General features: G+C 30.8%; 1 protein-coding gene across 1 annotated transcript in view; it reads left to right on the forward strand.

Annotated features, from left to right (window-relative positions):
* Positions 1-9,950: 9,950 nt before the first annotated feature.
* LOC110030474 (monocopper oxidase-like protein SKU5) overlaps positions 9,951-21,977 on the forward strand; it is a 41,641-nt gene continuing 29,614 nt past the window's right edge. Inside the window, exon 1 of the mRNA XM_020733199.1 lies at positions 9,951-10,025. Within this exon, the coding sequence (XP_020588858.1) occupies positions 9,951-10,025 (75 nt within the window). The remainder of the gene's footprint in view (positions 10,026-21,977) is intronic.

Genomic DNA, 21,977 nt, shown 5'->3' on the forward strand with positions numbered 1-21,977 from the left:
TTGCATGGCTAAAATCAGTAGATGATCTGTTAAATGTTGAATGAGCTGGATTGACAGGTTCAGTCAATTTTTTAGATAATTGGATTTAGGAATTTGTGATTGTGGAGTTGTATCAATTAGCATGTAGCTTGCAAAGAAAGTAGGTTGATGGTTATCTATGATGGTTTGATATGGAAATTAGAATATAGATATGACTCGACACAAATAGAAGACATACATGTTAGTGAAAATTAGAACTCAAGCATGGTTTTGACATAACATTAAAATTTATAAGACTTTTGTAATTAAAATATATTCTAAAGTAAGTACAAAAGATAGATAAATGAGGTTTTATTAATAAAAATTCAAATATAGACATGCAATACACATGTTATTGAAATGTTGCATTTAAGGAAAATAAAAGCGGGCAAGGAAATAAAACTAGGGAATGAAATAAAACTTGGACATGAATAATTAAGGATTTAAATATTTAAAGTTAATCATTCAAGGGCATGCATGTCTGATATTTTTATCTATTTTTTGAATTTGACATGTTCATTGTGTGTCTGATACTTATTAGAAATATTTTCACAATTGTGCATCTTTCGAACATGTCATACGTTTCAAACTACTTTATAATATGGTGTTGATGCATCATAAATGATGTTACAGTGTGATTCTAAAATTAGGTTTTGGGGAAAGAGATTTGACAATGCATGTAAGAAGGTTATAGTGTAATATAGTATTTGTGCTATAAAATTTTAGAGTTCTTCTTTATGTATATGTGTAGTTAGATGGGTTGATGAGTGCACTTACTTTTTTACACATTTATTATAGCTTCTTTGTTTTTGAATCAGCTCCACTCCTTTGCAAAGGATATATGCTCGGTTAAAGTTGAATAATGCAAATCTTATAGGTGATTTATGTGTTAAGTTTTACTTTCCTTGTATATGTTTACACTAAGTTGGCATCACAAAGTAAGCTTTCTTTAGCAAACAACTTGTGCTCAACATGCTATTAAGCTCATATTTGACTTGATTATTAAATACACTATTTAACTTCGAACCAATATTTTGAACTCATTTGCTTAACAAGCAATAAATAAATAAGTAAAGCTATGTTGAGCTTTATTCATTATATCATTAACTATGACACATAGAATATGAAATTTTAAATTATGTAAGTATATATCTTATAATTATCTTTAAACCATTTGATAGAATATATATGCGCAAGGACTTGATTCTTTAGTAAGGTTGACTAGGCTCAAACCTTGATAGATTTTGCTTTAATTCTATACTCATATTATTTTATCAAAATGGATTTAGGCAATCTTATTTCTACTTGGTAAACTTACACATAAGTTTACAAATATAAATTTAACATATTTGTTTAATAAACCATGCCTAACATTTCCTTATAATGTTATAAATTACCATAGATATTTACTTAAGTGTTTTCTATTTCTCATAGTTACATCAGGTTAATTTTAGTTCTAGCTTGTGGCCTTCATTATTGACCATAGCCCAGGTTAGTGTTACCTGGATAGAAAATCTTGCTCTTGGATAAACCTTGTCATATATAGGATTAAAATAGACTTATTTTAATATATTTTGTGACTCCTTAGTCAATAATTAGTAGTTTTTCTCTCTTAAATTAGAATTTAACTTTCAATCATCCAAATAACCTAAAATACCATAACATTAAGCCTAGAACTTCTAAGTAGTTTAGTATAATCTAATATTTCCTTTAGAGTAGCCTTAGGTCTACTCAATCTTAGAATGATCCATATGAACCCTTATGCAACAACTAAGCTAAGATAGCATACCCTAGGTTATTTTGGCCTTATGATAAATCCTTAAGCTAAGCTAAACCAATAAAAATCAAAAGTAAACTCAACCTAATTCATTTTTTATCTATTTTTTGAATTTTACATGTTCATTGTGTGTCTTATACTTTTTAGAAATATTTTCACAATTGTGCATCTTTCGAACATGACATACGTTTCAAACTACTTTATAATATGGTGTTGATGCATCATAAATGATGTTACAGTGTGATTCTAAAATTAGGTTTTGGGGAAAGAGATTTGACAATGCATGTAAGAAGGTTATAGTGTAATATAGTATTTGTGCTATAAAATTTTAGAGTTCTTCTTTATGTATATGTGTAGTTAGATGGGTTGATGAGTGCACTTACTTTTTTACACATTTATTATAGCTTCTTTGTTTTTGAATCAGCTCCACTCCTTTGCAAAGGATATATGCTCGGTTAAAGTTGAATAATGCAAATCTTATAGGTGATTTATGTGTTAAGTTTTACTTTCCTTGTATATGTTTACACTAAGTTGGCATCACAAAGTAAGCTTTCTTTAGCAAACAACTTGTGCTCAACATGCTATTAAGCTCATATTTGACTTGATTATTAAATACACTAGTTAACTTCGAACCAATATTTTGAACTCATTTGCTTAACAAGCAATAAATAAATAAGTAAAGCTATGTTGAGCTTTATTCATTATATCATTAACTATGACACATAGAATATGAAATTTTAAATTATGTAAGTATATATCTTATAATTATCTTTAAACCATTTGATAGAATATATATGCGCAAGGACTTGATTCTTTAGTAAGGTTGACTAGGCTCAAACCTTGATAGATTTTGCTTTAATTCTATACTCATATTATTTTATCAAAATGGATTTAGGCAATCTTATTTCTACTTGGTAAACTTACACATAAGTTTACAAATATAAATTTAACATATTTGTTTAATAAACCATGCCTAACATTTCCTTATAATGTTATAAATCACCATAGATATTTACTTAAGTGTTTTCTATTTCTCATAGTTACATCAGGTTAATTTTAGTTCTAGCTTGTGGCCTTCATTATTGACCATAGCCCAGGTTAGTGTTACCTGGATAGAAAATCTTGCTCTTGGATAAACCTTGTCATATATAGGATTAAAATAGACTTATTTTAATATATTTTGTGACTCCTTAGTCAATAATTAGTAGTTTTTCTCTCTTAAATTAGAATTTAACTTTCAATCATCCAAATAACCTAAAATACCATAACATTAAGCCTAGAACTTCTAAGTAGTTTAGTATAATCTAATATTTCCTTTAGAGTAGCCTTAGGTCTACTCAATCTTAGAATGATCCATATGAACCCTTATGCAACAACTAAGCTAAGATAGCATACCCTAGGTTATTTTGGCCTTATGATAAATCCTTAAGCTAAGCTAAACCAATAAAAATCAAAAGTAAACTCAACCTAATTCATTTGAAACTTAAGGACATATAAATAATTAATAAAACTCTCCCCGTCAGATTATTAGGTCAAATGCCAATTTTTGGTTGCCTTGGCCACTTGTAAGCATAATTTTTTCTTTGTTAATTTCAAGCATGCCTAAGTGAGCCATTATCAAGGTATGATTAGAAATCAGACCAAATATAGCCCGTTTATAGAATTTATTAAATTGTTTTGGTTAGCTTATCCTTAAATGGACCAAAGTATGCTTGTATTATGCCTAAGCCTCCATGAAATCCATCATAGTCAAAGAAACTAATAGTAATATCAAATGAAACTAGGACATAACCATTGAGCGTATAATTGATCCATTAATTTTTAAACATTCAATTAAGTATTTCCTTAGACAATTAAGTTTTCTACAAATTCTGCTTCTTCCCAATGACTTAAAAAATAAAATTTTGTAAAACCTTATGTTGCAATTAAAAGGGACCCGAGTTGATTTGTCACTCAAGTCTTAATGGATGCCTCAAAAGATAAAGGAAAGCATTCAAATATTATTTTTTTTCTACCTAATGGGGAATGATAAATATTGAATTTTAATTTCACATAGTTAATTACATCATTGTAATGATGCCGAAGGAACACTTTTGATTAAGAAAATTTTTTTTATATATACTGAAGATTTATTAAGTAGAAAAGTGTTTGTGTCTTTAACGATCTCAGTGAATAAGATGACATAAAGGTAAATACAACTACAATAATTAACATAGAAATATAAAATAATATATATTTATTATTACAAATGGAGAAGCTACATATTCTGTAATGAATAAAATTACAATGTAAATATTAAGGCTAAGATATATACGTTGGACAAATATATAGTTGTGGGTAGCTAAACAAAATTGATTTAATTGCTCAAACTATTAGACTCATCAATATAAAGCTAATCAGTGCACACAATGTTAGTTGATTAGCCTAGTAAATGAAAGCTTGAGAGAATCAACTTTCTTATATGCATGTAAAATTATCAAAAAGGAGTAGAAGGGAGAATAAGTGATACTAAATTTTACAATTTGGAAGCCAATAGTTCCCATGTTGTCAATCTTATGATTGACACATGATGACATTGAGTTAAAGTTAGTGAACAAACATAGGTGCAAGCCAAAAATAGTGAGAATGTATATTAATGGAGGGATACATAGATTTTGTCAAAAAAGCATTTCATGGGAGAAACAAAAGAATGTCAATTTCTCATTAAACATGACCATATCATCTAAATGAAGATGATGAGATCCTCCTAGTGAAGGTAGATAGTTTTTTTAAGAAAATCCAATTGCTATTATATTTTTGAGTATGTCTAGATGGTTTATGACTTCTTAAGTTAGGGATTTCTAGTGCTTAAAGTTGGTATAGGGACCCATTCTTAAAGCTAGCCTACCCCAACATATGTAAAACCTAATGTTTGGGTGACAAAAATGTTAACCTTCGCTAGCTTGCTGAGAAAATTATGATAAAGGAATGATCATTAAGTTTAGAGCTATATGGTGATTAGTGATGTAATGGGTTAACAAAACATGTAATATGCAAAGGGGACGATGATTTTATTTTTCCTTATAAAGTTTATTTACCTAACTCATTAATGCTCTTAGTGTTTTTATAAGAGTAAGTTGAGATTCATAAACTAAGAGGGTAGTCAATGGCTTTTAAATGCATCAACTTGTTTGAGTTAAGGTCTACTTATAAGAATATTTTAATTCTCCTTCATGTTCTAACAAATTGCCTAAGTAGTTTCTTATTGAGATTTAACTGCTAGCTTTCTAGACAAAATAAAGAGGTGAATTAAAAAAAAAGTAATTGTTTATGATCATGACTAATTGACTATCATGTTGATTGTAAAAACTAGGCTATTGCATCACCCCAAAAGAGAAGGGTGATAAACTACTTTTTAGACCTTATTCATTTTATCATGTAAAAGGAAAGACTAAGGAAAATTTTAATCAAAATTTTAGTTAATGATGACTTCACATATTGGTGACTCCTCTTAGCTAAGTTAATAACCACCTCAACTAAGATGACGAACTCAACGATTTTAGTTAATGGCCCCAGTTATACTATATGACTTTTGTATTTTACAATTATTAACCATTAGGTCTTGCATTGAACTTTTCTCATTTGTGTAACTTAATATGTAACTTAAAATGTAACTTTCTTTATAATGCTCAAATTATAATCACAAATTTATTATCAAGAGCTAAATTATTGCTTATAGTCGACTCTATTATAACAACTTCGCAGAGCTTTTCACTCTTGATCTTTTCTTTCTTATCCTCAATTTAGTTGAGCAATTTAATAAAATTCAAATTTATCCACAACTAAATTTGAATTCAACATGTATAGTGATGAATGATTGCAACACTAATGTGATAAGGATTACAAATTGTTCAATGCCCTAGTCTGAGTGTTTTGATGCTTCTACTTATCGAGATGTTGAAAATGACAAAATATGACTTAAAAGACCTATTGAACTTCAATTTTCAACGGTCAGAAATGTAATTAATTGGATTATTAATTGCAAAATGAATTGGTTATAAGTCTAAAAGAAGAAAAAGAAGGTTGAATGTGACTATCATTAGGCCAGAAATAAATATGTTCTTGCCCTTTTAGAAAGGGTAAGACTCAACTCAAATATCTGATCTGATTCAAACTCAAGCAATCAATTCTATTAATGAACACATCCAAAAAACTGCTTATGTGTATTACATGTCTTTATTATTAATAACACCTGAATAACACGAGGGGAATATTTCCATGTGTTACCAGGCCGATCACCTCCACGGCGTAAGTTCATTGGACTCCGCACGTAACTCTACTTGCGGAGCTCTTATGTAATATTTTTTCGACGACTTGAGGAGGATGTTGTTAAGTTTACGATACGTAGAAGAAGGTTGACTATTTTGGAAAAAAGAAGCTTGGGGTACACTAACATGAAGCATAATTGCATACTACCTAATTCTAATATATTTACATATCTAACACCTAAACTTTACTTTTTTACACTTATACCACCCAAATCTTTCATATCACATTAAAAGGTCACTATTTTAATTTTTAAAATGTAAAACACACCATTTCATGCATGGGCAAGGTGGTATGGTATGTATATAAAAATTGGTGCTTTAAGTGTAGATATGTAAATACTTAGGAAATAAGTGATATTTATATAAATCATCCAATATTTTTACTATAATTTGATAAATAAACTCGTAAGGAAATCTTTCTTGCAATATAATTTCAATCAAGCTCATTTTTGTTCATATCTCACTCTAACGAATTAGCTGCCTGAAAGTTTATGTCGTGATGTTAGGCTCCTTGAAGAATTAATTTTGTTACCTTCTTCTATCCCATCTTCTATCTCAGCATTGTTTGCCAACTTTTGTAGTTTAACTTTACAAATGTTGGTGCATTGCTTCTATCTATGATTGTGCTTTAATCACACAAGGATTAAAATCTTAGTTATTGTGACTACTGATAATTAACGTCACCTCAATCATATTTGCTACATAGTTCGGTCTGACGTTAAGGGTGTAGAAACGGGGTTGCCGGTTTGGTTTGAGTTTGACCCGAAATTGATCAAATCTGAAACAACTTGACCCGAATCAGACACAATTATTAAGCAGGTAAGAAAGTTTAGCCAGAACATGATCCTCTTCAACCCGCCAACCCGAGCACGACCCATATAACGTGTTTTACTTAAGTAATAATAGCTAATCGGGTTATAATCGAGTCAAATTCAGATTGGCGGGTCGATTTCAAGTAAATTTAGAGTGGATCGGTTTTCTGTTGTTAAGTCCATCGGAATCCAACCAAAGAAATTAAGCTGGTTGAGATTTTTGACCTGAACCCGACCCAAAATCTTTTTTGAGTCAAACTGAACCCAAATTTTTCGAGTCTGATTTGGGTCGAGTCTTTGTGTTCATATGCTGAATTATTTCATGATAGCACAACCCATAAATATTTTCTTCCACTTTTCTGCAATTATCTAGCTTTTTAGTCCAAAGTTTGATTGATTTGATGTTCTTTCCAAAAGCCTTGCTTTTGTAGATGTGTGACTCTTTGCATCCATCATAGTGAAACCTATAATAATGTAATATCTATCGTATTGCTTTTATTTAACATGTTAAAATTTTTTTGTAATACTAAGCATCCCTACCACAATAAATAACTCATAGTGATTAGTGTAGCCATGACATAATGGTTGTTGAGCAACACATAACAGATTATAATTTGTTTAGGCCTTACTGTTGGGAGCTTCTTCAATGACTTCTATAAATTATAAGCCAACCGCAACAATTAAGTTTTTTTTATTATATTTCTATTTATTTTCATTTAATGATAAAAAGGTAGGTTGAAACACCATAGTGAGTTGGTGGGAATTTTTTTTTTGTTATGAAGTTGACGTATCTATCATAGATTTTGAAAGATTTCTATATAAATGATTGAATGCGTCATTTGAAGAATAATATATTACCCTGAGAGGTATAAATATTACCTTGAAATGGATCCGATCATTCTTATGATGAAAAGCTTTAAGATTTATGGGTTTGCATTAATCAGAAATTTTTACCCCTCATTACGAGTGTAAAATAGAGTTTATTTTATATTATGAAGTCTAGTGTCTCCATAAGGGCAAACCTTCCTAGTCAATTACATCTCAAGTGTTATGAACCCTTAAGAAAATTCTCAATTAATGTATTGGCTTATATCATCCAGGATTTCAAGTTGGGCGCTTTCAAACAAAAAAATGCAAAATTTAAAGAAATTTTCAAATAAGATGGTTTCAAGGCTTGAAAAGATTTTTTTTTTTAAATTCAAACGTTGAGACTTACAGATCAATGATGATATATGATAGAAAGACTCATGTAATGAATTAACGAACTTTGGGAAAGTGTACCTTGGGGTTGAGTTTGGAAAATTATTGAAAAAAGTTAGGTTTGTATTGAAGAGTAGGATTTGAAGTTGAATTTGCGGGTTGATTTTGAAGGTTGAATTTGAGGGTTAAAATTTTTTATATATTGTTAAATATATGGAACCTGTGACTTACCTACCTCACCTACCACGTCTCTCCTACCTCTCTTCTGTCTACCTCTCTCCCACCTACCTCTCTCTCATTTTCTTAAATAGCCTCTTTTGGTATGTCATAAGTGCTAAGCCAAGTCGCCTTGAGAGCTAAGAGAGAGAAAGGAAGAGAGAAAGAGAAATGAAGTATTTTCTTGTAAACGTCGAGGAGCTCGACGATGTAATTTCTCGAAGTACTAAAATCCCCTACAGCTCCGTAGACGTAGGCAAATTTGTCGAACCACGTAAATCTGTGTGTTATTTTCTGGTTTGCAATTTTTCAATTCGGTATTTTCACTTTATTGTCGTCATTTTTTCATAACAATTGATATTAGAGCTTTGGTTCAAGGCTGAAAGAAAATGATGGGCAGAGACGAAGTGATGACATCGGGGATCGAGAAGTTCAATGACACAGATTTGTTTACCTCTATGAGAAGAAACTTCATCTTCCATTACTGGGAAAACAACCAGAAAAGATGGATGAGGCTAAATGGAATCTGTTGGATTAACAGGTTCTAGGGGTTATACGATTGACCCTATCGAGATCCATTGCCCACAACGTCATCAAGGAGATGACTACTGCAAATCTCATGACGGCTTTATCAGGTATGTATGAAAAACCATCGATGAATAACAAGGTTTACTTGATGAAAAAATTATTCAACTTGAAGAAGACAGAAGGTGTGTCAGTTGCTCAACACCTGAATGATTTCAACACTATCATAAATTAGTTATCATCTGTTAAAATTGATTTTGAGGATGAGATACGTGCACTGATATTGTTGGCTTCATTGTCAAATAGTTGGGAAGTCACGAGGATGATAATTAGCAGTTCTGCAGGTAAATCTAAACTGAAATATGATGATTCATAATTTGATTTTGGTTGAGGAGGTGCTCAGGAAAGATTCTGGTGAGACCTCGGGTTTGAGTTCGACACTGAATGTTGATTCTAGAGAGAGATCACTTGACATGAACTCAAATAGAGGAAGATCAAAATCAAAGTTTGGTCAGAAGGCAACCTGCTGGAATTATGGCAAGGTTGGCCACATAAAAAGAAACTGCAGGAATCATAAGAAGAATGAGAATGATAGGGCAAATGTGGTAACTGAAGAAATACATGATGGACTATTATTGTCAGTTCACAGTACTGTTGATGACTGGATACTGGATTTAGGGGCTCCCTTCCATACATTTTTTCACCGTGAGTTAATACAAAATTATGTTACAAATAAATTTGGGAAGATATATCTGACGGATGGAAAAGCTCTGAACATGGTGGGGATGAGAGACGTTGATATTGCACTCCCTAACAAGGGTAAATGTACTTTGTAAAAGGCTAGGCACATTCATGAGTTGAAGAAAAATCTCATTTCTGTTGGGCTGCTCAATGAGTGTGGTCATTCAGTAATGTTCTCAGATAGCACTTGAAAGGTTACCAAAGGAGCATTAGTACTATCTTGGGGAAGGATAATTGACATACTATATATGACTACAAGTTTACTTAGGCGTAGAAACATGAGTCAGAGGTACATTGTGGGGAAACAGAAGAAGGTCAGTTTCTTAAAGGTGGCGAGCGCCAAGGGGAGGAAAAATGGATCTTGTACTCACAGATGTGTGGGGACATTCTCTAGTGGCATCTCTTGGTGGTTCTAGTTGCTGTATAAAGGTAAGATTTGTTGATCTATCAGATTCCACAGTGCAGGACAATGATAAAATTAAAGAGGAGAGAGGGTCCGGGTCACTTATTCCTATTTTTTTACAGACAGATGGTAGAGAACCACAAAGTTATGAAGAAATCTTGCAAGATGAAAATTTGAGCAAGTGGGAGCTGACAGAACTTCCACCGAAGAAGAATGAATTACAGAACAAGTGGGTGTACCGGGTGAAAATTGTGCTTGATGACAGTAAGAAGTACAAGACTGGACTTGTTGAAAAGGGCTTTCAGCTGAGGCAGGATATTGCCCATGCAGTAGAAGTTGTAAGTAAATACAGAAGTAACCCAGGAAATAGCTTAGAGGTACAAGGCTATGTTGACGCTGATATGTCAACTAAGGGTGATACTTTTGAAAAACTGAAGTTATGCTTGACTTCAGTTGGTCTTTCAGCATGAAGACATGAGCCATGAGTTGTAGAGGTGGAGGAAAGTGAAGGAAAGCGGAGGATATCATGTTTGAAGAAAAAGGTCGGTGCAGCCAGCAGTGATGCAACCTGTAGGTGGTGTAGTCAGTGTCCCAGTCTCCAAGTGGGAGAATTGTTAAATATATGGAGTCTGCGACTTACCTACCTCAACTACCACTTCTCATTTACCTCTCTCCACCTACCTCTCTCCCGTTTTCTTAAATAGTCTCTTTTGGCCTGTCATAAGTGCTAAGCTAAGTCCTCTTGAGAGCTAAGAGAGAGAAAGAAAGAGAGAGAAAAAGGAAGTTTTTTCTTGTAAATGTCAAGGTGCTCGAAGGTATAATTTCTCGAAGTACTAAAATCCTCTGCAGCTCCGTGAACGTAGTCAAATTAGCCGAACCACGTAAAACTGTATGTTATTTTTTGGTTTGCAATTTTTCAATCTAGTATTTTCACTTTTTTGCCGTCATTTTTTCAAAACAATATATAGATGGAAGTGAATAGTTTAGCCATTAAGGAAAATTTTGACTCTATAAGGAAGCTAAATAGGTGAACTTACCTAAATTTGGGTATAGCGTCCTCGGTCCAGATACTAATGACATTCCATCATTGCGAGTTCATATGTTGACTATTAAAAAATTAGATACAAAGAGATCTACAATGTTACCATAGTGATGACGATTATAAATCTTCTTAACTATTAGGAAGCGTGAGGTGCCTTCATTAGTAACAGTGGGTTACTTCATCCTAAGGCGCCTACATAGTCCAAGAGGCTTATAGGCTTGGAATTTTATATGTCCTAGTCTTTAACACTAACTAAAGGAGTCTAGTAAGATAACCTATGCTTCTAGAGTAAGATTATTCTAAAGTATGTGAGATTTTGGGTTTCATTTAGAAATCAATTAAGATTCATAGTTGAACTTTCTAGGTGTGATTTTAATTGATTAAGTTGGTGTATTTTAGATTTTTTTCTTAATTTTAGTGGTTTTGATATTTTAATTTTAATTTAATTGAATATCTTAGTTTTTGGTCAACATGAGAATCAATGCAATCTAATATTAATGTGTGGCAATTGATTTTTTATCTAAGTTGATGTTCTTCCATTTAATTTACTATTATATGTTTAAAATTCATAGGATATCAAAAGAAAAGTTTCATATGTGTGCTAATTGTTTATACTTTTATGTTTAATACCTATGATTTATTCACATGATTAATATTCAAAAATTTTGTTTTACAGACAAAAGCTTCTTTTTAAAAGTTTAACACATGAGAAATATTTTCTTTTCTTTCTTTATGTAGAAACAATAAATTATCATGCAAATATGCATTTATCATGCAAAAATACTTTACTATATAATTATAGATCATGTAAATAGATTAGAAGTTCAATATGCAAGTATTTATAAATTTGTTGTAGGGTTTGCATGCTTTTTTGATAAACATACTACTTGTAAATTTCTAGATGAAAATTTGCAAAACATGTACTTTTGTGTGGACTTTACACTCACAAGCTTATAAATTTAAATATAAAAATTTTCACATTTTAAGAGAATAATTACTATTACCACAATTTTACTTAGAAATGAGATTTTAAATTTTAAGAAAATATTTGAAAAAGTAAGCTTGAAACATAAAAGTTTTTTTTTCTTCTTAAAAGTAAATTTTGTTTTGAAACATTAGGAAGGGTTTTTTTTTTTTTGAAAAAAAAGGCTTGGAAAGCTTGTTTAGGGTTTTATAGTCTCTCATGAAACATTATTAAGAAACTTTACAAACTTACAAGTTAATTTTATAAAAAAATCTTTAAGCTTACAATCATAGTCTCTCATTATTTTTTATTTGCATATATTTTTATAGGATCATGAGTTTTCAAGTTTCAACTCATACAAAGAGTTTAATCATTTGAAGCACATTTAATTAAAGTCTTTTTTGAAAATTTTAAGTTGGTTACACATTAAATAACTTTAATATTTAGAGATTAGAGCACATTAACATAATTTGCACATTAAAACACATTTAGTTGGGGTTGCTTTTAAGAGATTGAGTGGTTTCCAAATAAAGCACATTTATTTTCATGAAAATAAGTTAGCATTTTGGAGTACTTTTAATTAAAGTTGCTTTTAAAAGGTTTTAAGTCGGTTTCTAATTAAATCGTATTTAATTTCATAAAATTTTATGAAATCTTAACATTTTGAAGGACATTTAATTAAAGTTATTTTTAAAAGGATTAAAGTGGGTTTCAAATTAAATCAAGTTTAATTTAATTTAATTTAATGAAAAAAATTTAATATTTTAGAGCACATTTAATTAAGCTAGTTTTAAAAGTAATTAAATTTTATTCTAAGTTTCACTTTTCCAAGTAATTTTTAGCTTAAATTATTAAATGTGTAAATCATTAAAACTCAACATGTAAATTTTATAAGTGATCTTGTATTAGCCGTGAACTTGCAAACCCAATTTTGTTACATAAGTATCACACATTTTCACAAATATCTATAACATATACAATACAATGTGCCTAAAATATGTTTTTGAACAAACATAAAATAACATATTTCTTAACATGAATTTTAAATAACCTAACTTGGATTCTAAATTCACAGAAGACAAACATACTCATCACATGAATTTAGACAATCCTAAATATAAGTTTTATTTTCAACTTTACATGAAGCAAACATACATATTTCATGAATTTAGGTAACTTAAAAATGAGTTTTAATTTCACATAAAGTCAACATAAATATTTTATGGGCTTCGGGAACCTAAACAGGAGTTCTAATTTCATATAAAAAGTTAACATAAATATTTCATGAGTGTCAAGGGACCAAAGCATAAGTTTTAAGTTCACATAAGGTAAACATGCATATTACATGGATTTTAAATGACCTAAGCATGAATTTCAATTCCACATCAGGTGAACTTAAACATCACTCACATGAATTTCAACTCCACATAAGGCAAACATACACATCACATGGATTTTAAGTGGCCTAAGCATGAATTTCAATTCCACATAAGGCAAGTATAACACATTTGTGAATTTTAGGTAAAATGAGCATGGGTTTTACCTTCAAATAAGCCAAACATAGCACATTTATGAACTTAGGCAACCAAAAAATGAATTACAATTTTAGATGAAGCAAACCTAAGTATTTCATGAATTTAGAAAACATAAACATAGATTCCAATTTCATATGAAACCAACATAATATGTTCATGGGCTTAGGGACCAAAGCATGAGTTTTAAGTTCACATAACATAAGTATTTTGTGGGCTTCAAGGGACCAAAGTATGAGTTTTAATTCCACACAAAGAGCGAACATAAACATCACATTGGCTTTAACAAATAAATTTAAAAAAGTATTATATATTTATGCTTAACATATAAATTCATGAATTTTAAGCAACATACATGTGAAACCTTTCAATTCGATGAAGTAAACCACGTTAAAGCAAATTTAGGTTAGAAATTATATATTGCTTGAGGAAATTTCTCAATGAGTGATGCATGAAAATTTTGGCCTGGGAGGGAAAAGACGAGAGTGGGGCAAGGAGAGAAATTTTTATTTGGTGGTGGAGAAGAGGAGGAGAAGGAGAGGAAGGGAGTGGGAAGCTCTATTTGGTGATGATGAGGAGGAGGAGGAGAAGGAAATGGAGGAGTGGAGGGCTTAGTTTGGTGGTGAAGAGGATGAGGAGACAATGTTGGTGTGTGTGTAGGTGGTACTATGCCAAGGAAGGAAGAGAATGAGAGTGAGTTAGGGTTCGTGAGCTTCGTCCATGGGAAGAAGAGAGGTCGAGTGAGTTAGGGTTTATGGGTTTTGACCATGGAAAAAAGAGAGGGAGAGTAAGTTAGGGTTTTTGAGTTTCATCCACGGGAAGAAGAGAGAGTGAGTGGAGAATGGTCATTCTTGTAAAAGAATTTTACACATAATAATTTACATGGAGAAAAAAAAAATGAGTATAGCATGCTTTAGTGAAGTAGAGACCCATGATTTCCTGTGCTTAATTGAAGTGGAATCCCTTGATTTCCTTGGAGACAAAGGGGAAGAAGATGAGAGGATTTAATGGCGTGAAGAGGAGATAAGTGTGAAAATGATTTTCAGCCTAGTGAGGAGAAAGAAGATAAGAAGTGAGAGAGGTGGGAGTTCCTACCAAGTAAGGTGATGAGGAGAGAATTGAGGAGGGGGGGAGGGGGGGGGTGTTGTCGTATGCATGAGAGAGTATTTTTAAATGATCAAGTGTTAAATTTTAAAGAAGACAGGGGAAGAAGAGTTTTGGCGAAATGAAGGGAGGGAAGAAGAAAAAGAAGGAGAAATTTAAAAGAGGAAGTTAAGGCGGTTATAGGTGGTTAGAGCCTAAAAAAATTGACATTAGCTCATTTGGATAAAAAACGTTAGGGTAACATAATGATGAAGTTAATTATGTCATTGTGGTCTCTATCGCAAGAAGTTAGAAGTCAAAATGGGCCCCAGCCTAGAGAGAAAACACTTTGTGAATTTTTTATGAAAATTTTAGTATGTTTTAATTTATTGCATTTATTATTTTCTTAGCTTAATTTGAATTTAATTTGAGTTTGATCTTGATTTAAGTCCAATTTAAGGGTGTTATTATGGTATTATTATTATTATTATTATTATTATTATTATTATTATTATTATTATTATTATCCTTATTATTTTCTAAATTATCATAGTCTAGATAGACACCAAATGAAGTTTAATTTAGTTACAAGAAGATATATTTGAACAGTTTTAACGATCCTTATGCACTCACGTAATCCATTACAAAATAACTCTGATGAAAAGAATTTACATGGGACCAATATTCATGCATGAAATCCTAAAGAAAAATTCTTATGTAAAAATGGTGTTTGATTGTCATTAAGTTTATTTGCATGTTTTTTATATGTGATAATGAATATCTTGCAGTCTATAAAATAAAATTTTAGAATACTATGATGATATGTAGATATTATAATAATTTCAGGGAGCATTTGAATTAAGCTAATTCTTAGTTCTATTTTAGGGTATAATTGAAGTTAGTTATATTAGATTCTCATCTTAGTTTGGTTAATTTCATTTTTTGTTCAATTAGATTTTAGTTTTGGATTTGAATTAAAGTTGGCTTAAATGTTGGGTTCAGCGGAGATCAAGCCCTGGCTGATTCAAGTTCAGTTGATCATATGACGTTAAGAGAAGGCCTTAGGTCCATATTAGATTGATTATAAGCCAAGGGAAATGATTGATTAAAAGTGAGGTAAACAAGAGTGTTAACATATGACTCTCATTCTTCATAACATCCAATACTAGTAATTAGGTTAAAATCCCCTATGATATTAATTAATTTTAACTTCATCTAAGTATAAGCCTTGCTTGATTTTTGTATTTAAATTTGTCCAACTAATTTTTCTCTCAAAATTTAAACAAGTTTACTAAAAAGTAAAGGGAACAAGAAATTAGATTACATTAAAAAATTCATCATTTAATCTTTTTCATTCAAGCAATTTTCTATTATATATCTATAACTGTTTAACTTTGACTTTCCTCCACTACAATTATTAAATCTTTTATTCCTTCTATCACACTTTCAATGCTATGAACAACCATGTCATTTCTTATAATTACTTTTCAAAAGCCATTAATTAAAGCATACACCATTTATTAAATAAATCTATCTAAACAACCTTAATTTGACAAATACACATATATTTATTAAAAAAAATCAGACATGAATTTAAGAAATTTTGAAGCAACATATAATATGTTAAATGATAGTTTGGACTCTGTAAAATCTCTCAAAATTGAATGTACATTTTCATCTTTTTCTTGGCTTCCTTATAAAGTTTATTTTCAAATTTATTAGTTAACTTTAATTGAAATTTTAATATCAAATGATTGATATAAACTGTTGAAAGTATAAAAATAAGTATCACAACTTTAATCAAAAGTTCTTTTTAAGATTTGAATTTCTTAATGATGCAATTAATAATTAAGGTTTGCCCTACTTAGAGCCCGGACCAAGACTAATAAAATCTCTATTAAATTAGATTGGATAGAGGAAGATCTTTGGAATATAGACTAAATGCAAATTATTAAAATTTAATTATTTTTATTATTGAGTCTACTAGAGAAAATCTTTTGAAATATTATAATTTTCTTATTTACACGTGTTTATCAACCCTCCACTTTAAAAACTTCAATCTTTCAGATCTAAAATTTATTATAATGTGATGAAAAAATGGAAAGAAAAATAGGTTATAATAGCCTCGTCAAAATTTAGTCAAGGTGAGTTTAGAAGATAATGGTTTATTATGAGTAAATAATTAAAATTTTCAATCATCTAAACATGAATCTGATGCTTAACGTTAATCTTAAATAAAACATTTATCGTTAAAGTATATTATCACGTCAAAAAAAAAAAAAAAATATATATATATATATATATATATATAAAAGATTGGCGAAAGACTATTACAAAAGCCTCTCAACCAATTAAAGTTATTTATCCATGTGCTTAAGCCTCTCGACCAATGGAAATATTGAGAAATATTTTACATTGAGCCAATTTTTATTTAAGTAAAATATTGAGCAAATATTTATTTATTTTTTAATTTTGGGTATTTTTATAAATGATTCAACCATTTGTTCACCCTTGTAAATCTATATCTCACATGGGCCAGAAGCAGCCTCACCCAACTGGTAGGCCCACCAGTTTTACCTCTTCTGGGCCTCCACTATCGGGCCCACTAACAGTTGCTGGGTTGCTCTCCCTGACATACGTGGCAACCCAAAAGTCCGAAGCTAGACCGTACCACGTGGGTGCCACCGTTTCGGAAAGCGACCGGAGAGAGACGTCGACAGTCAAACACCCGCTGCTACCGCCAACGTGCACCCTTCAAGCGTCAATCCGCCCCTTAATGCCGCCATGTGCGCGGTGGGCTCCACTCCCAGCCCAAATATCGTCGGTGCCCACATTTTTCTTTTTTTTTTCTTTTTTTTTTCTGAATAAATGCCGGCGAATCTTTTGCAGAAATACCCCCAGACAAATAATAATTAACTTCAGTATGATTCCCCGAATAAATTAAAATACAAACCGGTTATTGTTAGTTGTTTTTTGCGCTTTTAGCCTTAAAATAAGCAGATGGAGAGCATCGCTTCACATGCAAATGTGACGAGGAAAATATGGACTTTGTTTGGATGGGGTGTTTATCCAATTTTTTTTGATAAAACTCATGTATTAAATTGAGTTTAAATTGATTATTTATACTATGTAGTTGAAGATAGGTCTGTCAAATTGGCTCGTTATCGTGAACAGATCATGTTCGGCTCGTTCATTATGCCTAACACCAACAAAATTTTAAGCTCGAAATGGACTTTGTTTGGATGGGGTGTTTATCCAATTTTTTTGATAAAACACATGCATTAAATTGAGTTTAAATTGATTACTTATACTATGTAGTTGAAGATAGGGCTGTCAAATTGGCTCGTTTTCGTGAACAGATCTTGTTCGGCTCGTTCATTAAGTCATGAAAAAAAATTATATATATATATATACATAAAAAAATATACATTATAAATAAAAATTAATTAATTTTATACAAACAAATTTTTTAGAAAAATTATTAATTCAATTTAATTTTAAAAAATAATTATTATAATAATTTTATATTCTAATGAGACAATCTCGAGCCGAACACGAATGCAGTGCTCATGAGCAATTTCGAACACGAGCCAATTTCAAACGAACCGAACACAAGCCAAGCCTGAGCTTGCTCGTTCACAACCCTAATCGAAGATCTTTTTTCTCTCAAATTATTTTGACTCATAACATTTACGCAATCTGATTTTACATTAAATAAGATTTATCAAATCCAGTAAACTTAGATTTATCACATTATAAAGATAATGCTCACCAAGGATGACAAAGCAAATGATTTAAATCTGTCTCGCAATCAAATTTAATAGATTTGAATTTACATTTTAAGAGTTTTCTAGTATTTAGGACTTACATTTGTGTGTGCGATAAATATATTGCTCACACCGGGGATGACAAAACAAATGAATTTAGTAAATTTGAATTTACATTTTAAGAGGATAGGATTTACATATTTATAATCAATGTCTTATTATTTTCAGCACAACCATATATCGGGAGTCAGCAAAACCATAGTTACAAAAAAACATACAAAACTACAAGAACATTATGCGACTAAAATATGGCATTTATCAGGTGGGTATGAAATTACCGGTGAGGAGAATCTTCTCTAACAGAAAAATAAAATAAATAAATAAAGAGGTGGTTATGGAAGCATACAACCTACCGGTGGTCCCCAAACCCTTTAGACGTTGGTTTGGCTCCGCGACTGTGGGGGTAATGATTGTAGCTTAAAGAGTAATCCTTAATTAAGATTAAAAAATAATTATAAAAATAAAATGCGAGGAGAATCATAAGATTAGGAGGGGATTTCAGATTAACAATACTACCAATATAAACTAACTAAACTGTTGTTTGGCGTGACTTTTGCTTTAGTGGATTAGTTAATATTTGGTGGTTATCCAACCGGAATGCTTTAGACGGCTTTTGTTCAGGTAATGGGTGGGTATTTCAGAGAAAATATTACATCAGGATTTTTGATACTATTTGCATTCAAAGTTTAATAGTGGGGTAACACGTGTCAAGTGGGTTCCACCGTAATACACTAGTACTGACTGGTGTTAAAAATGGTGGAGCCCACTTGACACGTGGTGCCCTATAATTGGACTCTGAATGCATTAGGAGTCCTGATGTAATATTTTTTCGGTATTTCATTGATTTTTAACAGATAAAAAATATCATGTCATGTAACAATACATGAAGATGTTAATCATAGTATTACTTGATATTTTTTCAGTATTTCAGTCATTCACATTACTAGTAAGTTGGTGGTTGAAAAAAAGTATATAGTTTTATCTAAGTAATGAGAAAAGAAAATTAATGAATACTATAAAAATGCCTGCCTATGATTGATAGCTTATATAGCTATTAAAAAGCTGCTAAAAATTGGACAATATATATATATATATATATAAAGGTTTCTTGAACTACCCAGCCCTTTTATTCTAAAAATTTATTAATTTTCCTGGTCGTTTCGCCTTCTCTCTTGCCTCCATCATTGAGTTATTAGTGAAGCCTGCATGCCTTTCATTGATGTAGAGGTATATTAATATATGTTAGATTAGGAGATTAAGTATTCCTTTGAAAATTCAGTCTAAATATGAGGTGAATATATCCCGAATGATTTATTTTCTTCATTATTAAAGTACCCAGAGATCCTAAACTTAAGTTATCATTCATTTTCATAACTTTATGTGTTGAATTACTTAAAGGCAAGCAATGTTTAAGTTTAGGGGAATTTATTTTGCATGAAATGTGTGGTATTATTCCTTGTGTTCATTCTATTATTTGTATCATATTTATGTTTTTCCAAGGTATTTATGTGTATTTTTACAAGTTGCAGTATGCAAGTTTGCAAGGGGAGCATTTAGAGTACAAATCACATAAGTGTGATCTGGCGACCCGATACCCAATTTGGAAGCTTGGCACTTGCCATGCTTTCTTTGATAGTATGTAACAAAGAGCTCAAAACCTGGTGCTTGACTGTAGTGATTCGTTACTTAAATAGGAGACAATAGCATTACAAATTTGCCAAAAATATAACACCACAAGCAACAACCCATTTCTTTTTTGATTATGACCGACCCCACGCCCATCATAGAAACCAAGCACTAGCCTTGTACCCCTAGTACACATGAATAGGAAACCCGGCTTTCCAAACTGACATATGGGTTTTATTGTGGTTTCTTGTGTATATGGTTAGGAGAACGATCTAAATCTTGTGGATTTGATGATTGAGGTTCTTCTAGTTGTAATTAGAGGTACTAAGTATAATGAGAGCGTTGAGTAGACATTGTAGGGGATAATGAGAGTGTTATGGAGAGTTTAGTGAGGAGATTTCTTCTTTGTAAATTGCAAATGTTTATCATGTAGAAATCATTGTAAAAGTGAGAAAATCAGTAAAGCAAAGCAATTATACTATCAGGTCAGTTTGTTCTTATGTATACTAGTTCTAATTTGGTTTTTCAATGAAGTTTATTTGATTTTATCTCAACATGTATGGGAACCAAGTCTTTTATGCTTTTTGGATTTGGAGTGTGACAAATCATATGTTTTTCATGAAATTTGTCTAAGATTGTTTTTGGAATAATTGCATAATAATGTTTTATCCTTGTACTCTACATTTGCTTTCAATCTAGCTAGTTTGAATGTTAAAATTCATTATGATCTAGAACTGTTAATCATAGGATAGAAGAGCGAAAAAGAAAACACATAATCGCTCAATGGAATAAGAATATTGCTAGTAAGATATTACAACCTAAATAAGGAGCTAGAGGATTCCTAGGAAATTTTGCATTGTTAAGCCAATGTAATTATAGTATGAGTTTTCAATACTTATTATGACCTTATAAGAGGTTAATAAGGATTTGTCTCTGGTTAATAACACTATTATAAAAATTCATTGAAAATATATTCAAGATTAACACAATCTAAATCAAAGGAATATGATTCCCACTTAATAGAAAAATCTTATACTTAGTTTTTTTTGCTCTATAATGTTTGGTATAGAAACTTTAAATTTTTTAATACTTCAATTCACATGATAGAACTTGAACTAGTAAACGAGAACATTCCCATTCTTTGGAAATTAACAAAATTTCTTGTGGGATCGATACACAAACTTAAAAATTTGTATTTTACATAAGAGGCAGGTATACTTGCGTTGTTAGTGTGTGTTTGACAACATCGAGACATCACTATATAAGACAATGGTTAACCTATTTAACAAGTAAGAAAAATAAAAGTTATGAAAGGAGGATTATAAGGAATGAGTTTTTTCTCACATTCATCGGGGGTCTTTATAATTCCATAGATGGATGAAAAGTTATAATTTGCTTAACAAAATTTCCAAAAAAATATTAATATTCTTATAATAATTTTTTAGTATTTTGCCTATTACATATAATTATTATAATTAGAAATAATTTTTAACTTTAAGAAAATCAAATATTTATAATGTTAAAAAAAAATGTAACTATGAATTTTTACATGTTCTATAGATATGTGGCTAAGACCAAAAGCAAAGGAGTGCAGCACTACCAGCAATTACCACTCAACGAACACATAGTCCAACTGAGTTCATGCAACATTTTTGGTATGAATAAGCTTTTTCTAATGTTTTTAAGACCTTTAGGATCTTTCTTTTAAAATTTTAACCTAAATTTTAACACGTTTTGGTTGTACCAAGACATCTCAAACCAATTTCAACCAAACTCATACATTAGAGACAAAATTTCTAATACTTTTTGTTTAATTGATGTGTCTACTTTATGGAGGATTAAAATAATGATTCAAGACCTTTCAAAAGTTAACATGCCACATAATTCTTAAAATTATAATTTAA

The sequence above is a fragment of the Phalaenopsis equestris genome, unplaced genomic scaffold (assembly GCF_001263595.1).
Source record: "Phalaenopsis equestris unplaced genomic scaffold, ASM126359v1 Scaffold000725, whole genome shotgun sequence".
In the NCBI taxonomy this organism is placed as follows: Eukaryota; Viridiplantae; Streptophyta; class Magnoliopsida; order Asparagales; family Orchidaceae; genus Phalaenopsis; species Phalaenopsis equestris.